The sequence below is a fragment of the Sciurus carolinensis genome, chromosome 5 (genome assembly GCF_902686445.1).
Source record: "Sciurus carolinensis chromosome 5, mSciCar1.2, whole genome shotgun sequence".
Classification (NCBI taxonomy): Eukaryota; Metazoa; Chordata; class Mammalia; order Rodentia; family Sciuridae; genus Sciurus; species Sciurus carolinensis.
This window is the reverse complement of record NC_062217.1, coordinates 151137074-151159024: the sequence shown is the minus strand read 5'-3', so window position 1 is coordinate 151159024 and position 21951 is coordinate 151137074. Positions and strand designations below refer to the sequence as shown.

At 44.1% G+C, this 21951-nt stretch overlaps 1 protein-coding gene across 1 annotated transcript in view; it reads left to right on the top strand.

Annotated features, from left to right (window-relative positions):
• Arl3 (ADP ribosylation factor like GTPase 3) overlaps positions 1–16477 on the top strand; it is a 37671-nt gene extending 21194 nt beyond the window's left edge. Inside the window, exons 4-6 of the mRNA XM_047553165.1 lie at positions 3596–3646; positions 5999–6184; positions 16204–16477. Coding sequence (XP_047409121.1) covers positions 3596–3646; positions 5999–6184; positions 16204–16251 — 285 coding nt within the window. The 3' untranslated portion in view covers positions 16252–16477. The remainder of the gene's footprint in view (positions 1–3595; positions 3647–5998; positions 6185–16203) is intronic.
• The last annotated feature ends 5474 nt before the right edge of the window (positions 16478–21951 follow it).

Sequence of the window (21951 nt, the reverse complement as noted above, 5' to 3'; positions counted from 1 at the left end):
CCTCCCACAACCAAAAGAGAATTTCAAAGCACCTGCCAAAAGACATGTGAATTGACTTTGCCTAAAGCATTATTCAAAGGCCATGCACTGGAACCTTACTTTACAATAGTTTTATGACTTGATTTTTGAAGGTCTCTATTGTCAGGGGAGGGGAGATAGCTCAGTTGGTCGAGTGCTTGCCTTGCAAACACAAGGCCCTGGGTTCGATCCCCAGCACCGCAAAAAAAAATAAAAAGTCAGAAGCACAATAAGTGTTTAACTTTCTCTGATACTTCCAGGAAATTGTTTTTAGTTTGTTTATAGATTTTTTTTAATTTTTTTTTTTCTTTGCATGAGTAAATTAACCGACAGTTATTCCATTTAACAACAGCAACAACTCTCCTTATCTTTAGTTTATAAGGAAGATACCTAGGTGGGAAAAGGTGGGGGTAGGGAATGGTGCTGAGAAGGGACCCTGAAAAGAGGATGCCACCAACAGAGCACATTTGTGAGGGTTGAACCCAGGGTGCTCTGCCCCCAAGCTACATCTCAGCCCTTTTGCCTTCTTTTTTTTTTTTTTTTTTTTTTTTTAATTTTAAGACAGGGTCTCACCCTAATTCTAATCCTCCTGCCTCAGCCTCCTGAATCCCTGGGATTATGGTGGTGCCACCATGCTAGCTTCACCTGGCCCTTTACTTAAGAAATAAAGGGAGCACTTGTTTTCTAGACTTAAACCTAGTATTATTATTTAGTGATTTTCAAATTTCATAAAAATTACTTGAGGGCTGGGGAGATAGCTCAGTTGGTAGAGTGCTTGCCTTGCAAGTACAAGGCCCTGGGTTCAATCCCCAGCACAGCAAAAAAAAAAAAAAAAAAAAAAAGGTTACTTGAAAAAATGCTAAATAAGAGGAAGAATTTGTGTGCGGTTTGGGAAAATTCTTCTGAATCTGATAATAAAAACATTACCTGAAAAGTTTCATATTAGAGCAATAAATAGCAAATGATCATTGAGTAGAAATGAAAGCCTTCTCATTAGCTTTCAGCCTCTGGGCCCACCAGTATTTGATCTCCCTACTGCTGAAACTCTCTACTCCTCATCTCGCTCTCCCTACTGTTTTTCATCATATCAGATGAGCTCCACTCCCCCAACCCCACCCCATCCCTTTCTTGCTCAGTGACCCGAATACCACCTCCAGACAGTCCTCTGATCCCAAAACACTCTCCCACCAATCACCTGGTCCTCCTTGCTCCCTCTCATCTTCTTGAACTGCTGCTTCAGTGAAGGTCTTCCTAATTCATTGCACACTTCCAAATGATTGTAGTTAGGTCTTCTGTATTGAGGTCCCCTCTCCCATTGCATTCCTTCTTTCTCCATCTTACTTATACTAAGCCCGTTTCTTGTAAAATGTGATTTACTGTCAAGCACAGTGGAACACACCTGTAATCCCAGCAGCTCAGGAGGTGGAGGCAAGAGGATTGCAAGTTTGTACAAATTTGAGACCAGCCCATACAATTCAGTGAGACTCTGTCTCAAAATAAAATTTAAAAAGGTTTGGGGATGTAGCTCAGTGATAGAGTATCTCTGGGTTCAGTGCCCAGTATTGTAAGAAAAAATGTAAGTCTACAGTATGACAAGACCCTAGGTTCAGTTCCCAGCACCATAAAAACAAAAGACGCTTAACTAATTATGATCCACACTAGTATAAATGGAACTATCACCATGTTCTGCATAACGATTTATGAGAAAGAACATCAAATATTGGGATCTGGTGTACACAATCCACTGATGCATATATTGACATTGAGTTAGCAGTATTAACAGCAACAATAATACAGGCCCCCAGAAAAATATATTGAAATATCAGATATATTCATCCTTTATCCTCCTGTGATTCTCCAAGTATAAACATGGGCTATTCTTTTTTTTTTTTTTTTTTTTTGAATTTTTTTCAGTTGTAGATGGACACAATACCTTTATTTTAATTAATTTTTATGTGGTGCTGAGGATTGAACCCAGTGCCTCACAAGTGCTAGGCAAGTGCTCTACCACTGAGCTACAACCCCATCTTATTCTTGAAAGAAAAGAAAAAAAAAAAAAGACTGAACTTGGTTCCTGATATATTATTTACTATTAGAGACTAAATGAGAAGGCATTAATCAAAGGATTTTTAATTTTTTTTCAACAGAGTGAATTTTTTTCCAAATTCAGCATAGCACAGAATTTGATTTGCATACAGAAATGCCTGCGTGCATTGCCATATATCAATTTTTGTAATTTAAGGCATATAATAATGAGAGTGGAAGATTGGTTTTTGTTTTTAATTGAATATGCTCTTTTCAAAAGAGCATTTCCATTATATGATTAGTTTAATAACAATTTTAAATTCTTTTTAAAGAAAGTTTGAAAAATTGATAATTCTTAGATTAGCAACTGGGAAAACATTTAATCATTTAGTTATAAAAAAGACTACAAAATTATATCTCTAATTTTCTTTTTTAATTTTCATATGAAGTAGAATTAGAAGGGAACTTTCTATAGGAAATTAAAGTAGGAGCTACATTTATAGGTAATTTTTCTTTTTCTTTTTTTTTTTTTTTTGTCTTATTTCCCTTATTGTCATAGGGTGTTATTTATGCAGTAACTAAAGAGTAGGCATTGGGGGGGGAAGCTGAGATTTATAATTTATGATGAATCTCAATATTTCTCTTTCTTCTGGCAAAGCCTTTGCCTTACTATTTCAATTTTGACCTCTAAGCAGCCTGGGAAAGTAGGAATAAGAGGAGATCACTGTGTCTTCTATCCCTGCCCCCAAAGTCAGCATATAGTTAATGCTATAAATGGTACTTTCCAAGCGATGATATTTAGGAATATAGGATTGTAAATGCCTAAAAACACCATCACTTCCATTCTGACAATTTAGAACACAGCATCACAGCATGATGTAAGGGCAACTGTGGACCTGTCAGTTGTATGCTTGAGTTTGAATCCCAATGTTGTCAAGTACCAGATATAACCTGGAAAAGTTACTGAACTTCTTCTTTGGGCTTATCTCCTTTTTTTTTTTTTTTTTTTTTTTTTTTGATATTGAAGATTGAACTCGGGGACACTTTGCTACATCCCCATAGCCCTTTTTATTTTGAGACAGGATCTTGCTAAGTTGATAAGGGTCTTGCTAAATTGCTGAGGCTGGCCTCAAACTTGCAATCCTCCCGTCTCAGCCTCCCGAGTCATTGGGATTATAGTCATACATTACCACACCTGACTAGGCTTATATTTCTTTATGTATGAAATCTGTTTCATACAGTTGTTCAATAGATTAATAGAGCAGATCTAGGAAGAATAGCTAGTGACATATCGAAGGACTGCTAAATGTATTTATTTTTGTCCCCCTTGACTTTCCTGACTTCCTAGGCCTTGGAACTTTTCTGGAAGTCTTTTCTAGTCATCCCCAATTAATATATTAGCTTATCTGATTATTTTGCTTCCATAGATGAGGGGACAATTGCTAGTTGATTTCTGTAGAGTGCTGATTGGGGAGCATGTGCTCCTTTTGTAGAAGTCACACCATCTTTTTCCATCTTGCTTACTGAAGTGACCTTCTCTTTTCTTTTACAGATATATGTAATTGACAGTGCAGACAGAAAAAGATTTGAAGAGACGGGTCAGGTAAATAATTCTTCTGTTGAGATATTTCCCAAATAAGTGGGTATTCATTAATCTACCTTGTAAATGTGGGAGAGTGAGGGAGTTATTTTTTCTTTAACCTTTACAGTTCAAACAAGACAGTCATTCTGGCAAGCAGGCATAAATATCAGCTATCTAAAAACAAATTCATTAAGAGTCCTTTAAACAATTTTTTGTATTTAACACTTTTAGCTTTAATCAAATTGAATATACAAGATATAAACAAATGGAACTTAGCACCATGCCCAAAAGCTCTTCTAGTTTCTTCTCAGGCCTTGTGGAAATGAACCCAGAGGAACAATGCACTCATCATTTCTGTTTACATTTTTTAATACCTACCAGGATAACTGACAAATTCAAAAGGATGGAAATAAACATGCAAGCCAAAATTAAGCTGATTTTGTTTTCAAGTCAGGAGATAAGATAAACTTTGAACCCAATATGACTTAACATGCAGCTTACATGTCACATGATTACATGATGTGATTTATGAACATGGTTTTACATAGAAAGAAATGGGCATAGACTATATATATATATATTTTTTTGGTAGTTGTAGATGGACAGCATGCCTTTATTTTATTTGCTTATTTTTGTATGCAGTGCTAAGGATCGAACCCAGTGCTTCACACATGCTAGGCAAGTGATCTGCCAACTCAGCCCCAGCCCCAGCCCCAGCATAGACCATTTTATCCAAAGTAAATTCACTTACCAAAGAAGCAAGGGGTGGTGTGGACCTCTTTGGAGAAGTGTGCTTAGTTATTATAATCTGTATTAGTCAGGGTTCTCTAGAAGAACAGAATCAACAGGAAGTATGATTGTAACAAGGGAATGGGGATTTATTAGATTGGCTTACACAACCAGAAGCTGGATAGTCCACAATGGCCATCTGCAGCTGGAGAACTAGAAGAACCAGCAGCTGTGCAGTCTAAGACACAGAAACCCCAGAAAAAGAAAGATCAATAGTGCTACCCTCGTCCGAGACCAAGGCTTCTGGAAACTACCTGAAGAATCATTGGCAGAGTCTGCTTTGGAAGAGTAAAGAAGCAAAGAGTTCGATATTCTCAGACGATCGAAGCAGCTATCAAGAACCCCTTCAGGAAGAGCTGAGCTTGCATCTGCGTCTGCTTCCTTGTTCTTCCAGCTTTTATTCTATCCTATTGGGTGGTGCTGCCCACGCTTAGGGAGGGGCTCCACTTCAGTTCACTATTCCACATTGCAGTCATTCCTAGACATGGCCTCATGGTCACACCCAGAAGCCTCTTAATCATCGGCATCTCCTAATCCAATCAAGTTAACAATTCAGATTAACCATTATACAGTCTTTCGTGTGTTTTCTAAACTATGACAGATAGACTTCCAAAGGCAGTGATCCTCATCTTTATCTTCCTTTTTCTTAGGAAGTAGTTTGAGAACTCTCCAGACCCCTGGAGACAGCCCATCTCCCTTGTATACCCTGATGATTTCTGGGTCATCACTCAGGAGAACCAATACTACACATGAGCTTGGAGGTGGAGGGGATCCACCTACCTTTTGAGCCATTCATTTTTTTTTTTTGAAAGGCCAAGCATTTAAAGTAACTAAAATGTGGGTTTATTGGGAAAGCAGTGGGGCCTCTCATTTAACTAGGTATACACCCTCTCTTGTACTTACTGCAGACAGAATTAATATACAATTTAGACAACAGCTTATAACCTAAAAACTGAAGACCTTGCCAGATGGACCAGTAAAGTTACCTTAGGATGTGAGTTTAATGAAATGTAATACGTGTGCATGCATGTTTTGGAGGTAGAGATTGATGAAACAATTATAATCTCTATTTGTCATCTTCAGTTTTCAATTCATACACACACACACACACACACACACACACACACACACACACATTCATATATGTATACCTGCATTAAAGTTGTTTGCAGGCTGGGAGTATAATTCAGTGGTAGAGTACTTGCTTAGCACATGCAAGGCCCTGGGATAGATCCTCAGAAAAAAGAAAAGAAGTTGGATAAATTTTAAATCTCTAGCCACTACTTATATTATCCCTTGAATAATGTTTCTCAAGGTATACTCTGTCATTCACCCATAGCAGAATCACCTGGGAAATTTGTTAAACGTGCAGATTTCCAAGTGCTGACTCAGACTTTCCAAAGTCAGAATCCCTGGGTTAAGGTCCAGGGATCTGCTGGGACATCGTTCTAGCTCAAACCCGAGAATCACTGCCCTTGAAAGTTGCTAGTTGATCAGCTTTGGTTCATTTTTAGCAATTAGAAACGGATGCTTAATTACCATAGATTTCATCTTCCTTCTTCCTCCCTTCCCAAAATGATCCAGGAACTAGCTGAATTGCTGGAGGAAGAAAAGCTGAGTTGTGTGCCAGTGCTCATCTTTGCTAATAAGCAGGATTTGCTCACAGCGGCCCCTGCCTCTGAAATTGCAGAAGGACTGAACCTGCACACCATCCGGGACCGAGTCTGGCAGATTCAGTCTTGCTCAGCTCTCACAGGAGAGGGCGTTCAGGTGAGACTACTGGAAGGCTTGGTCCTTTGGCAACATGGCGGCCAACCAAGGTGGTCTGTCTCATTGGTTGGGTTGAACTAGATAGAAAAACACATGAAACAAATAGCCTTTGATCAGCAGATCAACCATTTTAAGATGTGAAGGGTTTGGAGGAGGTTGGTTCTTTCCTAGTCAACAACCAGTCAGATACCATGAAGTGTTCCAAGAAAGCCAGAGATAAACCACCCCACACATGAAACAAGCTTTCCCCATTGGGTAGGAGGTGAGAACAGAGGACTATGAAGATCGTTTCTAACTCTAGAATTCTTTGATGATTGGGTTGGGCTTCTATGTTGTGTCTGATGTTATACATGCTGAAAACCTGTCCTCCTAAGTGATGGCCATCAGGCTAGTCATCCTTGAAGAGTTTTTGCTTCTCCTCTTGGTCCTGTCTCCTGCCCTCAGGGTTGATGTCATTTCCTGCTTCTGCAAAATGAAAACCCCATGCTTTGTACTAAGGAACTATATAGCAGGGAAGCAGGCTTCTCCTCATTTATTATTAATTTAGGGCAGAACAGTTATATCTCAGACACTCAGGAGGCTATAACCTGCAAGAGTGATAAGCAGTTTCAACTCTCATGCTTTATACTAAGCAGTCTCAAACCGCTTGACGCACTAGAGCCCACCCTCCAGGACTACTCTGTATTCTGAAACCCCAGTGTCCCCAACAGGCCTCATTTTAAATATGTGGTATACTTGCCAGGATGCCAGAGTGCTGTGGGATTGGTCCATACTGCTATAGGATGCTGAGGGAACTCACCCCATCTGAAGAGATTTCATCTTCCCTCATTGTCATAGGGCACATGTCTCTAGTGGCATGGGTACTTGGCTTGTCTCTGAACTCGGTGTTGGGGTACAAACTTGAGATTTGACTTTTGACTGATGATCTGCAGACTCTTTCCATTTCCCTTCTAATATTCTTTGTCCCTCTCTTCTAAGACATGTGATACTAATTTGTCTTAAAATGGCCTGACTGCTTTTAGCCTAAGCAGATAATCTCTTCCTAGAATTATCAGTCCTGTCATGTTTGCTGCCTGTTTTTTGGTTATTGTGTTGTTGATTGTTTTTGGTTTTGTTTGTACCAGGGAGTGAACCCAGAGCCATGTAACCAAGCCCTTTTTTTTTATATATTTTATTTGGAGACAGGGTCTCGTTAAGTTGCTTAGGACCTTTCTAAGTTGCTGGGACTGGCTTTGAATTTGTGACTCTCCTTCCTCAGCCTCCTGAGCCGCTGGGATTATAGGCGTGTGCCACAGTGCCCTGCTTTCCTTTTTTTACTAAAAAGAGCCAAGGTGTTTTAGCCCCTAGACCTGAGGCTAAACCAGTCAGCACAAAGGAAGTACCCCTTCACAGACCACTCATGCTTCCACCCCAGAAGCTCTCCATGCTCGTGGGTCTTTTGCGGGGCTCGTTAGTGGTCTGAGATTACCTTAGCTGCAACCCCAAAATAGATTTGGGAGTTCTATGAGTCTGGGGTTTGGGGAAATTGGCTTTTTGGTTTTGGTGTGTTGCGTTTTTTTGTTTTGTTTCATTTTATTTAGTCTTATTTATTTTCTTTCTTTCTGCCCAGATTCTGATTATAAAAGTAATATATTCTCACTGTTAACTATATAAATGCATATCAAGTTAAAAAGGGAGGACTGGGAGCTGGGGTTGTAACTCGGTGGTAGAGTGCTTGCCTAGCATGTGTGAGGCACTGGGTTCAATCCTCATCACCACATAAAAATAAATAAAATAAAGTATTGCGTCCATCTACAACTAAAAATATTTTTAAAAAACAAATAAATAGGGACTGGGGTTGTGGCTCAGTGGTAGAGCGCTTGACTAGCATGTGTGAGGCTCTGGGTTCGAATCTCAGCACCACATATAAACAAATAAAGGTCCACTGACAACTAAAAAATATTTAAAATAAATAAATAAATAAATAAAAATAAATAAATAAAGGGCGAGCCAGGGGTGTAGCTCAGTGATAGCAAGTGCAAGACCCTGGGTTCCACTCCCCAGCACCACACACACACCAAACAGCAGCCATCATCCAGGATGACCCTTCATCAAAACAGCCCTAGGTGTCATGAAACCTGGAGGCCCAGTCCTGTAGCAACTTTCTTGTGTTTCCAGAAATCAGGCAGAGGACTCTGCCTCTCTAAATGGTCCAGAACTCAAAATTAGAAAGTTGAGAACATCCTGAGATTGGGGGCTCTAAAGGTGGGGCTAAAGAAATACATTTTGGGTGCCTTCTCATTAGAAAGTGGATTACAACTCTGTAATCTTTTCTCTTGGCCGGGGTGGTGAAAGGATGAAAAAGCAAAGCCAAAATTAACAGTGAGGCTCCTGTTTCTTCTGCCAGCCTTAGGGTTGTAAAAAAAGGAGAACTAGAGTGATCTCGAGTCCGTATTGACAGCAGTGGCAGTAAAGTCAGGGGCACTGTCTCAGAGGAGCCTGGAGGTGGAGAGGGAGCACCACGTTCCTGGCTGTGGAACACCATAGACGTGTCATGACCTTTAAAGGGTCCAGTTGTCCTTCCTGCCCTTCCTCCTTCCTTCCTTCCACTCTTATTTCCTTCCTCTCTTTTTCTTTTTCTTTTTCCTTCTTTTCCTTTTCACAGTGCTGGGAAATCAAGCCCAGAACCTCTCATGTGTTAGGCAAGCACTCCGCAACTGAGCTATATCCCCAGCTCCCTTTATGGGATCTTTAGGTCAAAAAAGAAGCAGCAGGCTACTAGACAGTAAGATGGTGGGGGCAGGGGTTGCATGGGAGGGACATAAATGGACCAATTTGAATAAAGTGAGCTCATGATGTATAGTTTGATTTTGGTTAGAAAGTGCTCCAATCAGAGGCCTTCAGCTACCAGGTTCACAGGAAGCGATATCAAGAGAGATCCAGCAAAGAACTATGAGCAAAAAAAATAATGATTTTGTATGGAGGAGAAATAGTTTGAAGGTCACTTAATTAGTTTAGTAGATAGTACCATGGTGTATAGAATTGGGTAGTTAAGACTGGGATTTCAAGGTTAATGAGATTAGATTATGGTTAATAGAATGATATAAATTTAGAGAATTTAACCATTATTTGAAATGGGTTATTTAATAAAAATGTTAATTAAGAAGGGAATCTGCTGTCTATTGTCCTTTAATGGTAACCTTTGGGGACCAGAGAAAGGTCGTGGAGTTTTTCTTTGGAAACACTCTTCAATAGTATGAGGCACTGATTGACCATGTTCCTCCCTCAGGTAATACCTCTGGCCTAAGCTCTTGTTCACTCAGCCAGTTTCTTGGTTTTCACTTTTAAAAGAATCACTTAAACAGAATCCTTTTCAGCATTGCATCATTGAAATGCAGGCCTTTATGATTCTTATTAATTAAGGATTAAAATATTCCTAAAAATTAAAGACTTCTCTAGAAAAATGTCCATAAGATCCAATTGTTTGGGGTCACTTTTAGACATGGATACTATATAATAATTATTAAAATATTCTAAATTCCAATTTTGTCCTCCCTATCCTATCCTACCTCCCTAGTAATAGGCAAAGTCACTGAAATAATCATACTCAGTAGGTTGGTCAGGTAACATCTGGCACCACAGCTCTAATGAACCTGAAGGAATATGTAGGAAAAATTTTTTTAAAAATCTGGAATTTATGTTCAAGTTGTAGGTGTTAAAAGACAACATCTCATTGGGTATGGTGGTGCATGCCTGTAATCCCAGCAACTAGGGAGGCTGAGGCAGGAAGATTGTAAGTTCAAGGCCAACCTGGGCAACTTAGAGAGACCCTGTTTCAAAATAAAAAATAACAATGGCTGGGGATATAGCTTAGTGGTTAAGTACCCCTGGGTTCAATCCCCAGTACCAAAAAAAAAAAAAGACAGCATCTCTGTTTGCATCTCTGTTTGCTCTGTGTGTGTGTGTGTGTGTGTGTGTGTGTGTGTGTGTGTGTGTGTATAATTAACATGCATCTGGGAGACCTGTCTTATACTGAAAAATTGACAGGACCCCCATGTGGGCAAGTCGGGGGAATAGGCAAATATCTACTAGAAGGTGTACTCACCCCACTGTGGACTAAGTAGGGCAGGTGTATCACTTCTCATTAGTTGAGTGACTTAAACTCACGATTTGAGATTACGGAAGTTGGTGATTCTGGGGCAGATTTTAGGGTCTTGTTCCACCTGACATTCCCAAGGCAGATATGTGGGCTTCACAAGGTGGGCAATACCACATGTTGTTCAAAATCCCCACAGTGGGTGGGAAAATTGACTTTCGAGGGCATTGAGAACATTTGGAACAGGTCTGTCTTTGCCTGATTGATGGTGACGAGGAGGCCAGCCCATCACGTAATTAAAGCAGGTTTTCATGAGAAGCTGTCAAAAACAGAGAACAGGTAAATGGCACAAGGTGCTGGAAGAGAACATCAATCTTGGAAGTTCTGTCCTGCTGAGAGGCCCATAGTCCAGAGGCGTGATCAGGAAAGACCCAGTTATGTCAAGTAGATGAAGGCAGGAGGAGGAGGAACTGAAAAATGTCTGAAAGGATAACCTAAAACTCCCTCCCCAGACTCCCTTAAAACATGGAAGATGCCACCTCACTGCCCTGAAGGCCACGCCTGGCCGCTAGGGCCTATCCCAGGATATAGCATTTAACACCAGGACTCTGTTTTTTTCTTTTCCCATGGATATTTAGAAAATAGCGAACAAAAGATCTGGCTTAGGGCCAGAGAAATCCATCCCTCTTCCACCTGCAGACCTGCGTTTGAACCCCTAACCAGCTGCCCTTGCTATTGTAGTTTCAGGTGTTTGAAGACATTTTCTTTCTAAAACACTGTGTGTGTGTGTAAAATTAAAATTATCCTGACTTTGGATTTCCTTTCAAAGCAGAGATCAGCAGTCTTAACCTGGCCTCTAGCTTCAGGCACCACAGAGACCTGCCTGTACCAATGGCTTTGAGCTAGCAGAATGTAGCATCCCTTGGGTGCTGCTCTCCAGGCCACCACCTCATGCCCACCTCTTCATTTTACATCTGTCCCCAGTCCCCCTCATCTTTCTCTGGGCAGAAATGATGATACAGGTCACAGTAGTCTTCCAGCTGCCTCCCTTCCACAGCAAGTGTCACTCGACATCTGAATGGGGAGGTGTGGCTATTTCATTCAGCCTCACCGATGAGCACTGGACCTTCACTAGCCCAGTTTCTTGGCTTTGCTTCTATTTCCTTGATCTAGGAGGCTTTTCCCTAATAGCCAACACATTTTAGGGTTTTTGTTTGTTTTTGTGCTGAGGATCAAACTCAGGGCCTCATACATGCTAATAAGCACATACTCTACCACTGCGCTACACCCCTACCCTGAATTATGTTATTTAAAAAAAATGACATACTACTTTGGAGGCCCAGCATCAGTTGCCATTTTCAGGTGTACATGAGCTGCTTAACTGTGAGTCAGACCTCAGGTTTATTTTTAAATTTTTAAACCTTTCTGTAGAGTAAGAAAGCAAGCTCAGGACATCTGATTTTGCATCCTCCCTGGTGTGGTGTCCTTTGTCACTAGAAAAATATTAATAGCAAGCAATATTTTATGTATGCTGCATCCAGCTGCTCCTTGACCCTGGGGGCCTGATGGCACAATGGGACAGGCTACATTGCTCAGCAAGGGTCTGAGCGCCTCATCATCTTAAAGCAATTACTAAAGTGACCACATAACCAGCATGGCTTTAAAAACCAGGTCCATCCAACCACGGCTGCCACTGATTCTTTCCAACCATCCAGCAGTGATGAATGCACTGGACTGAGATCAAATTAAAAAGAGCACTGCACTCAGAGACCCCTCTTCCCATAGAAAGAAGCTGTGCATCTCAAACCCTGGGACACAGGGATCTGTGATTAGTAGATTTCCACCCATATAGTTAGGGACAGCCTTCTGTTTCTCCCAGTGGTTATAGTTGAGAACAATATTGTGACATGGAGAAATTTATTTCCTTTCCATGAGACCAGAGCTCAGAATTTAAGATTCAATCTCTCTCTTTAGTTCCTATTACTGAATTCAGCTAGTCAGGGGAGGATGCAATGGAGAAAGAAAGGGTGGACTATTCATGCCAAAGATTGTCTTCCTGATCAGGTACACTGGCACTCACTTGTAATCCCAGCTACTCAAGAGGCTGAGATAGGAGGATTACAAATTCGAGGCCAACCTCTGTAACTTAGCAAGATGCTGTCAAAAGGGTTGGAGATATAGCTGTGTTGTCGAGTGCCCCTGTGTTTAATCCCCAGTAACTCCCCTCCCCCCCCAAAAAAAAAAAGATTATCTCCTCATGATGAAGATCAAATGTGCAGGAAATTGGTCAAACCAGTTTTAACAATAAAGGCTTAACCGTTAAACAAACCTGAGTTCATTTCCTTCTTTGGAGGCAGAAAGAAACCTGCTCCGAGTCAGCAATCATCTCTTCTCAGTTGTCTGTTTTACGGAAACAAAGTCTTGCCAGGGGAAAGCAAGAGTGGTGTGGGACATTCACTTAAAAATGAAAGAAGCAAGCCAGGCTTGGTGGTGCACGCCTGCAGTTCCAGTGGCTCAGGAGGCTGAGACAGGAAGATCATGAGTTCAAAGCCAGCCTCAGCAATAGCGAAGCACTAAGCAACTCAGTGAGACCCTGTCTCTAAATAAAATACAAAACAGATCTGGGGATGTGGCTCAGTGGTCAAGTGTCCCTAAGTTCAATCCCTGGTATCCCCCCCAAAAAAAATAATATAAGAAGCAGCCAGTCATGGTGGCTCACACCTGTAATCCCAGTGGCTGGGGAGGCTGAGGCAGGAAGATTCCAAGTTCAAACCAGCCTCAGCAACTTATTGAGGCCCTAAGCAACTCAGTTAGACTCTGGTCTGAAAATTTTAAAAATTTAAAAAGGGTTAAGGATGTGGTTCAGTGGTTAAGCACCCCTGGGTTCAATCCCCTATATTAAAAAAAAAAAAAAAAAAAGTAAGGAGCCCAGTAAGACTCCACATCATGTATAACCATAAGAATGGGATCCTAATTAGAATAAGTTATATTCCATATATGTATAATATGTCAAAATACACTCTACTGTCAGGTACATTTAAAGAAGAGCAAATAAAATGTAAGGAGCAGAGTTTCCTCTGCTTGCAGTTATGTTGTCTCTAAATGTAGTTTCCACTGGAGGAGGTGGTCTAGGTGGGTAATCAGTATGCCAGGATCACGCTCCCGCAGGCCCAGGTGCCAACTCCCCAGGAGTCTTTAGAGTTCTGTGGCCCCTTCAGAGCAGCAACTGAGTTGGGCAGACTGCCCTCAGGTATCTTGGCCTCTGTATTCTGCTAAAGTCATGAGGAAGAAAACACTAGCTGTCGGTTCACCTTCAGGGTGACACCCAGCTCCTTTCGAAGCCTGAGGCAGAGCCCTTGCTGTGGCTTTGACCCACAGTCACAGAGAATTAGTAAATGGTTCAAGAGCAGGGATGCAGCCACCGGAGCTACGCTGCCTGGCTTCACAGCTCGCCTCTGCTCCAGACTATTCTGTGCCTTCACTTCCTCATCTGTAGTATGGAATTATAATAGCACCTACTTTGCAGAGTTGTTACAAAGATTAATTTAAAAGATACAAATTAAGTGTTGACTGTAGGCTAGACACCATGCCAGTTTCCAGGAACACAATATCAAGCAAGTCCCATGCGGACGCTCCCCTTGGGGATCTTGGACAACATTATTATCTTTCCTTTCCAGTGGGCTCCTTGACAAAGCTTGCCCCAGTTTGATTTATGAGGTATTGTCACCTGAATTGTTGATTGTCACCTCCCCCACACCTCCCACCTCCAACTCAGATTCTCTCAGTACAAGAAAGGTGCTGTGCCCAACCCCCAAACACTTCAGATCAGAGGGGCTTCCCCAAGCCCAGGGCAGCCACAGGGCTTTGCCCCCATTAAGCCTAGGGTGCTTCCCACGTTCCTGTAGGTATGAGGCATAGTAGTGGGGACCCTGGGGCCTGAGGTCAGCGGGTGCTAGCCCGAGAGCGCCCTCTGTTGGCGACACTGAGGCTGGACAGGTCTCACCATTGCAGGTCCTCAGACATCTGGAGGACACTGCCCCTCAGCAGGGCTCGCTCTTTAAACCCCTGCTCGCCTCCACAGCGGATGCCCAGGGCAAGGCTCCCTCACCCTCTACCTTCTCCTTTGAGTCCCTGCAGCTGAGTAAATATTTTCCTATCTCTTTGCCTGCACTCATGTTCAGTTACATATAATAAAAGAAACCCCCTCCTTCATCTGCCATAAAACAAGAAAAAAGATGAAGCGGCATTCACTTCATGTGGGAACACAGTTCTTGACTCAGAGCAGCTGGTCTGATCCAAGGTGGCGAGTCTGTAGAGGGAGGATATTGAGGTGGCACCTTGGGGCATCCATACGGGCTCCTGGATGGAAATGCTGTGCAAGTGCTGAGCTGTTGAGCCTGGGAGGCAGGGAAGATGGTTATCTTGCCCATCCCTCTTGTATTTGTAAAATCTTTTTTGTCTCCTGGCAGGTGATCTTTTTTTTTTTTTTTTTTTTTCCTGGAAACCAATTAGCTACTAAAATTAAACATGCTTCTCTTTAAATTAATCCTTTTCATAAAATGGTCTTAAATTGGCCTCTATGTTTCAGAGTGCGCAGCTGACCCAGTTGTGATTGGAGATGCGGTGGGCATCTGCCTCGTGCCCACCTCTGCATTCCTCCACCTGCCCCGCCACGGCCAGGTGCTCCACCTTGGGGCTTTCAGCCCTGGCCAGCCTTGTCTTGGCAAGGGCCCCGAGGTTTGCTTGTGTTATCTGGTTCTCCTGCCCAAGAGCTCTGATGGCAACTGGCGGAGTTTTAATCACTGTAAACGCAGGTGACAGTCAGATTAGCCAGGAGAGAGGATGCCTGCTGGTTGTTTTGCAGTGATGTATTGTTTATGGGATTAATGTTCCAAATGGCCAAGGGTGTCAGCTGATATTTATTACTGTAAGCTGTCTCAGCCGTTCAGGTTCAGCAGCTAGATCCATGGCCACAGGAAATGTGGGCTCGGGGTGTCATGTCTGCCTGATAAGCACAAATGTGTGGGACCCAGATGCAGGGAAAGGGATCCATTGCAGGGGCCGCGTTGGATTTTGTTCAGGCCTTTGGAGGGAACTCCCTCCCCACACCCCTGAAGGTCAGAGAGCCTCTGGGGAAGGCAGGGTGCGTCCAGGTAGGCTCCAGAGGGGGTGGGAAAGGAGGTCTGTCTGACAGGCCTGGCATCCATGAGGAATTGTGCTGCCTGCCAGGTGGCTATAGGCATTGTGTGGTTTACCTCGGTCCCTCTCCAGCCTCTAAGAGAGGACACTTTCAAGGTCAGTGTGCCTTTAAGGGAACCTTCTCTCCAGTCCCTCAGCTTGGTAGAGCTTAAAGGTACAAGAAACAAGCCAGACCCTTTTAAGCCTGTCTGTAGTACAGCAAGAAGAGAAATAAATGCACATTGCCCCCGTGTGTGTCTAGGAACACATACTGCAGAGGGTTTGTTTTTCCAAAAAGAAATTTAATTTAACCCAAGTGTACACTGTCACACTGTAAACACACCGGGGCACCAGAAGGGTGGCTTATTGAATTTAATGCCCTAGCAAAGGTCAGCTTTTAGAAAAAGCCAAAAAATGGCTGGAATCTTTCCTGATAGCTCCTTAATCAGGCTTTGGATCCAGGCAGATGTGTTTATTTTTTCAGAGGGAGTTCCTGAGGACCCATCTCAAGTTCAGATGCTCAGTCCTCCTCCTCCCAACTCCCTCCTGAGCCCTCAGAGACCTCCCTTCTCTCCCCCAAGGAGGTCACTGTCCCTGCTCATCCAGGTGGGCCCCTGGGGCAAGCAGACTCCCTGGAGTTGATAGTCCCCTGGAGGGAGGACAGATGCCCCCTGTCCCTTCCCTTCTCTCCCTTCCCCCCCTGGCTGGAGTGTGTGGGGCCTTTCTTGCAACTAACACTATCTTTCTCTGACTATTTCCCTCAAAGGATGGCATGAATTGGGTCTGCAAAAATGTCAATGCAAAGAAGAAATAAAATCTAGACGAATGGAGACGCAGGAGCTGCGGGAACCGAATTGGGTCCTGAAAAACACTGATTTGCTGCTTTCTGACCAAATGTTTTTCCATCTGTGTACAGCTACAGCTGTTTGAAGAGAGGGAACAACACAGTTTAAAAAGAATCCCCATTCCAGCAGTAGATTTAACTGATCTCTGAGGTTCAGTATCATTTTTCAAATAAAGGAATTATATTATTTCCTCTGCATAATTGAAATAGTATTAAATGTCTCAAAGCACATGATTAGAAAATGAGATCTTTTAAATGAGCAAGAGATTGCATTGCAGTTTAGACAATTCCAGTGGGCATTTTTTCTTAAAAAAAAAAAAAAAAAAAGGATAAGAAAAAGAGGAAGAAGCTGCTTATGCTGAGTTCATTTATTTACTGACCTGTCCTTCCCCCCACCCCACCCAGCGTCCCCACCCCTGTGGCTGGGAAGCACAGTGTTTGCTGGTGCTGGGTCGGTGATTTCTGCCATCGCCAACTGAGCCAGAGCTTCAGTCTGTCCAGCAGACTGAAGGGGGGCAGGGGAAGGATACCAGATGATTAAACCATCTTGTCATGCAGGTGGGAAACTGTATGTAATCTTCACCCTTTGGACGGGAAAAAAATTCTTGCAAACAAGTCTCTACAGAAACATACCCCAACCCCCACCCCAAGTCAGCCACACAGGGAAGCAAATTCTTTTGACTTTTGACTGTAATGACATCTGGAATGTAAGGAGAGGTGGGAGGTTTAATTCCAGAAAAATTACAAGGTCCTTAAAAAGCCCTCACATCGAGGGCTCAGGCTAGCGTAAACAGGCTTTCTCCAGTTCAGTGGAGCAGTGAGCAGCCGGCTCTGAGATTAGCTGACTTCTCCATGGCCCTCCTATAGAAGGGATTTCTAAAGCTCAAAGAAGTCTGTGTTTAAATGATCACAATAGGCTGCTGCTATCAGATTTTAAAAATAAATGCAGCTTTACCATGAACCTGCTCCACTGAGAAAAGCCAGGCAGATCAATTTTGCAAAGAGATCAATTTTTACAGTGCTGGCAACGATGTGGTGTGGGATGCACGTGGGTGGGGAGGTCTGCTGCGGGGAAGAACCTGGGTGTGTGATGGCGGGGGGCATGCCCAAGGAGGCCAGTCACCCAGCTGCTGGTCTCCCCTGCCTCTCTCCAGTGAAATGTGTCCTCTGTTGATTGATTGGAGAGGAGTGGCAGAAGCCTCTCCTGCCCTGTGTTGCAAAAGGGGCTTGTTTCCATGAGCCTTTGGAAACCCCCAGCTTCCAGCATGGGAAAGCGGGCCAGAGCGTAGCCCCGCTCCTGAATTCAACTCTGTTCTGTGCCTCCACTCAGGGGTTTTCAGAGAATGAATAAGAGACTGTCCAGTGCCTGGTGGGTCCTGGGAGGCCAGCTGCCTTCTCATCCTGGGAAGTGGCCCTTTCCAAACCTACCATGACATGTGAGCCGACAGAAGGGGCTGCAGCAGCCCTGGACCCTCTGTACCCAGCTTTTTCTGGATAAGAGTCAGGCAGGAGAGACACAAGCCAGACCAGTTTCGAAGGCTGTCTGGGTGAAAGTCATTAACAAAGTCATCTGGGAAAACGTGCCTCGAGCGAGGTGGCTGCGGACAGACCTGGAAGGGCTTGCAAAACAAAAGGTGAGGTTTTCTAACCACTCAGCCCATGGCCGCCTGCATCCTCGTCCCCTGACCTCTCTGGCTCACTCAAGGTCCTCTCTCACTTTGAAGAGTGACAAAACAGAACTAGAAGGAATTGGAAATGCCACTTCTGCCAGGCTAGAAATGTGGCTCTGGCCCTTGAAATTTGTTTTTTCTTCTAAATAGTGCACCAGGGATGTAATCTGAAGGGCAAAATGCCTGCTTTGAGGTCTGCCGTTTTGGAGCACCACAATCGGGAACTTTGACTCTGGCGGGGGATGGACTGCAGAATGTTTTTGGTCTCTTACCACCAACTTCCGGAACTGTTCTGAAAAGCCCTCCCCAGACCCAGAGAGCAGGCAGAAGCCGCTTGCCCTGCTCTGATAACAGCCTCTGTGAATGTTAACACTTGCTTTCAGCTAGAGACAGACATTGTGATGTCACGTGCTTTCATCTTCCCTGTGAGCCCTGTTGAACCCTCCAGAGGTTCAGAGGGTAGATGAGATGAGCCTGAAAAATGCAGAGTTTGAAAGCTCCCATTTGTAAAAACAATATGCTTTTAAAGTCCCCTTTTCTCTCCCCAGTGCCACCTCCCCGCCCCCTGTGGCCACGACCTGAAGACAGAATCTGAAGCTAGAAAGGGGATAGCCTTCTCCCCACCCCCACCCCACCCCAGTGAGCCTTAGTAAGACTTTTGCACTCTGCAGGATCGCTGGGTTGGAGGCTGGGGCCAGAGGGCGGGCAAGGCCCAGGCTGGCCAGAGTGAGTGCTCGAATCAGTTGTGGGAAAAACTGAGTCCTCCCCTCCTCCCCACCCACCCCTTGAGGCTGCTTTTGGCTGGATTCCCTGCGCCCAGTGCAATGCACCCTTTCCCCTTCGTTCTCCCTTGGTTACTATGGAAACAAGGGTGTCATTGATGTGGGCTGAGCTGGGGAACATGTCGGTGCACAGCTGAAAGTCAGCGATTATGCCAGCAGTTAGCACCGTGCCAGGGTTAGAGAAGTCCGCAGCCAGGGTAGCTACAGGATGACAAGTCCTGCCCCCGCCCTCCCTCCTCCTCCATCTCCACCTCTCTCTCTCCTGGCTTTTGACAAATTTCTTTATTCCCCTCTGGACTAAAGTGGTGGCTATTTTTGTGCCACTGTGCCCCACCCTCACTGTCCGCTCCTTATCCGGCCTGGCCTGGAGGGTGACACCATGTCACCCTCACCAGGACTCGTCTCTCGATCCCCATCACAGTGTGCTTTGATTTCTCTTTGCTTTCCTTCTCAGGGACCGCTTCTTACTTCCTTTTATTTTTAGCTCTGCACTCCATGTGGTTTCAGGGTTCAGTCTGATCCATCGAAAGGTTCTTTTTTTATAGTCCCTTTTGAAAATGATAATCAAAGGAAGGGACGTGGTGTTTGGTCATGTGGAAAACTCAATGTATAATTTAGACGTCTGTCAAAAATGCGACAAATAAAATGCAGCTGAAATGAAGGCAGCCCAGAATGAGGTGTGTTCTTTACAGAAGCTCCGAGAGGGCCCAGAGGGCCCAGATGGCTTTGCCCTTTCAGAGGTTAGCTTTCCTCGAGGGGCTGATTTCAGAAGGATGTATATAATGTTAATACAGCAGCAGCAGCAATAATAGCTACCTTTTATGCTCCTCCTGCATACCAGGCACTGTACATAGATCACGGCAGCATCCGTCCCCCTTTGCAGTTGAGCAAGCAGAGCCATTTCCCTCAGTCGAGGAATTTGCCAAGATCACAGAGCCTTTAAGTGCAGGGGGATGTTGGGGGCCCGAAACCTGGGTCAGCTGTCATCACCACTGACCAAAAAAAAAAAAAAAAAAAAATCGATGGCCCACTTCCTGGCAGTCTCCACCCCCAGCCTCCCAAGTTCTCCTGCTCGGCCTCCTCCCTCCACACCAGATGTCTCCTCTGACCAGCACTGCCTGCCTGGAGCTCCCTGTCCCAGGTGCTGGGTATCTTTTGTCCTCACAGCAGCACATCCATGGATTTCACAAAGGTCTGGCCCCATGAACAGGAAAAAGGGAGAAGACAGTAGGAAAGTCAGGGGGGGTAGGGAGATGAGCAGCTAGCTCAATACCAGATACTGGGTCATATGATGAGAGGGTTCGAAGAGGGGAAAGTCTCACCCAAAGTCACACAGTAGGCAGCAAAGTTGGCAGGGACCCAGGACTGTGCCCTCCACAGCTGAAAAGTTTGTTTACCCCTTCAGCAACCTAGAGATCCAGCAGCACTCCTGGTCTCAGAGGGCCCCACATTAAAGGGCAAGTCGTTGGCATAGGAGAAGGGAGCCAGGGGCAGGAGGGGAAAGGCCTAAGGTTGCTGGGTAATCACAGGACACTCAGTTCAGCTCAAATTTCAGATAAACAATGAATAGATTTTATTTCAAATATACCCCTGGCAATATTTGGGACATTGTTATAATACTCAAGAAAACTCATTGTGTATCTGAAATTCAAATTTAACTAACCATCCTGTTTTTTTGGTTATGTGGTGGTGGGTTTGTTTTGTTTTTCAATAGATCTGGCATTCCTGCCCAGGACTTAATAAAGGGACAGTACAAAACAATTACAATGTATATTCTCTGGAGTTAGAGAGACCCAAGTTCAACCCTAACTCATCCATAAGTCTTGGGCAAGTTACTTCTTCTCTTGGAGTTGTGCCTCGTCATCTGTGAAATGGGATTATAGTAGGAGGGAGTTGGATTTTTTTGTTTGTTGGTACTGGGGATTAAACCCAGTACTAAGCTATAGTCCCAGTCCTTTTTAATTTTTTTGTTTTGAGACAGGGACTCACTAAATTAATAAGCATCTTGCTAAATTGCTGAGATTGGCCTTGAATTTACAGTCCCCCTGCCTCAGCCTCCTGAGTCACTGGGATTACAGGTATGTGCCACCACACTGGCCACAGGCAGATTTAAGAAAAGAAGTAATATAAATAAAGTTCCTAGACTTAGGGAAATATCTAACATATTATTAAGTCACTGTGCCTCAGTTTCTTATCTGTAAAATGAACTAATAGTCATCTTGTGTAGTTGTCAAGAGACTTGGAGAATATTGTGTATGTACAGTGCATAGCACCTGCTAAATCATTGGTACCTATTAAGATAACTGGCTGAAATTCTGAAGTCTGGGCTTTCCCAGGTCCCCAAGATCTCTGCTCCCCACCTCCCTTCCTATGTGGCTCTGTGACTTTCAAAGCAACAAGCAGGCAGCCTGCTAGCTGGGGGACTGGCAGCCCCCTTCTCTTGATGCTCCCAGGGCCACCTCAGCCACACCTCCGGCAATTAGATTTGTAAGTGGGAACAGGCTCCTGTCAGAGGCTCCTGATTGGCTTGGGGCAAAAACACAGTTTAGCGCTCAGTCAAGCTGCATTTTAGGGCCTCTGTCTCTCCCCCCTCTGCATCCCCCTTAATTGCAATCTGTTCTGTAATTTCCTTTTCCAGCACTGCAGAACACAGAGAAGCTGCAGCCACCAGGAGCAGGGCAGGGAGGGGGGAAACAGAGCTCGGGCTCCCTGCAGTGCATCTGCTGGCCCAGCAGTGTAGGGGTGTGTGTGTGTGTGTGTGTGTGTGTGTGCACAAGTGTGTCCAGATCAAGCCGTACACATGGACAAATGGAAGTACAGCCAACAACCAGATCCCCATAGTGTCAGGTGAGAAAAAAATTGTTAAGGAGGCCCGGGAACTTCCCAGTTATTGTTTAATCCTTGCAAGAACATCATTAACTGAAGGTCTTATCACTCATACTGTGGGGATTGGGGCTCACAGAATTTGGGTCACTTGCCCAAGATCAGGAAGAACAAGACAGAGGCAGAAGTCGAACTCAGGCCTTTTTGACTGCTGGGTCCCAAATTACCTTTTTCCCTTTTGACTTCTAAGTCTCTGCTCTCAAAAAAGACAGGAGGGCTGGGGATATAGTTCAGTTGGCAGAGTGCTTGCCTCACAAGCACAAGGCCCTGGGTTCAATCCCCAGCATCTCAACTGGAGAAATCCTCTTGTACAAAGAACTATGGAGAGGTTTCTT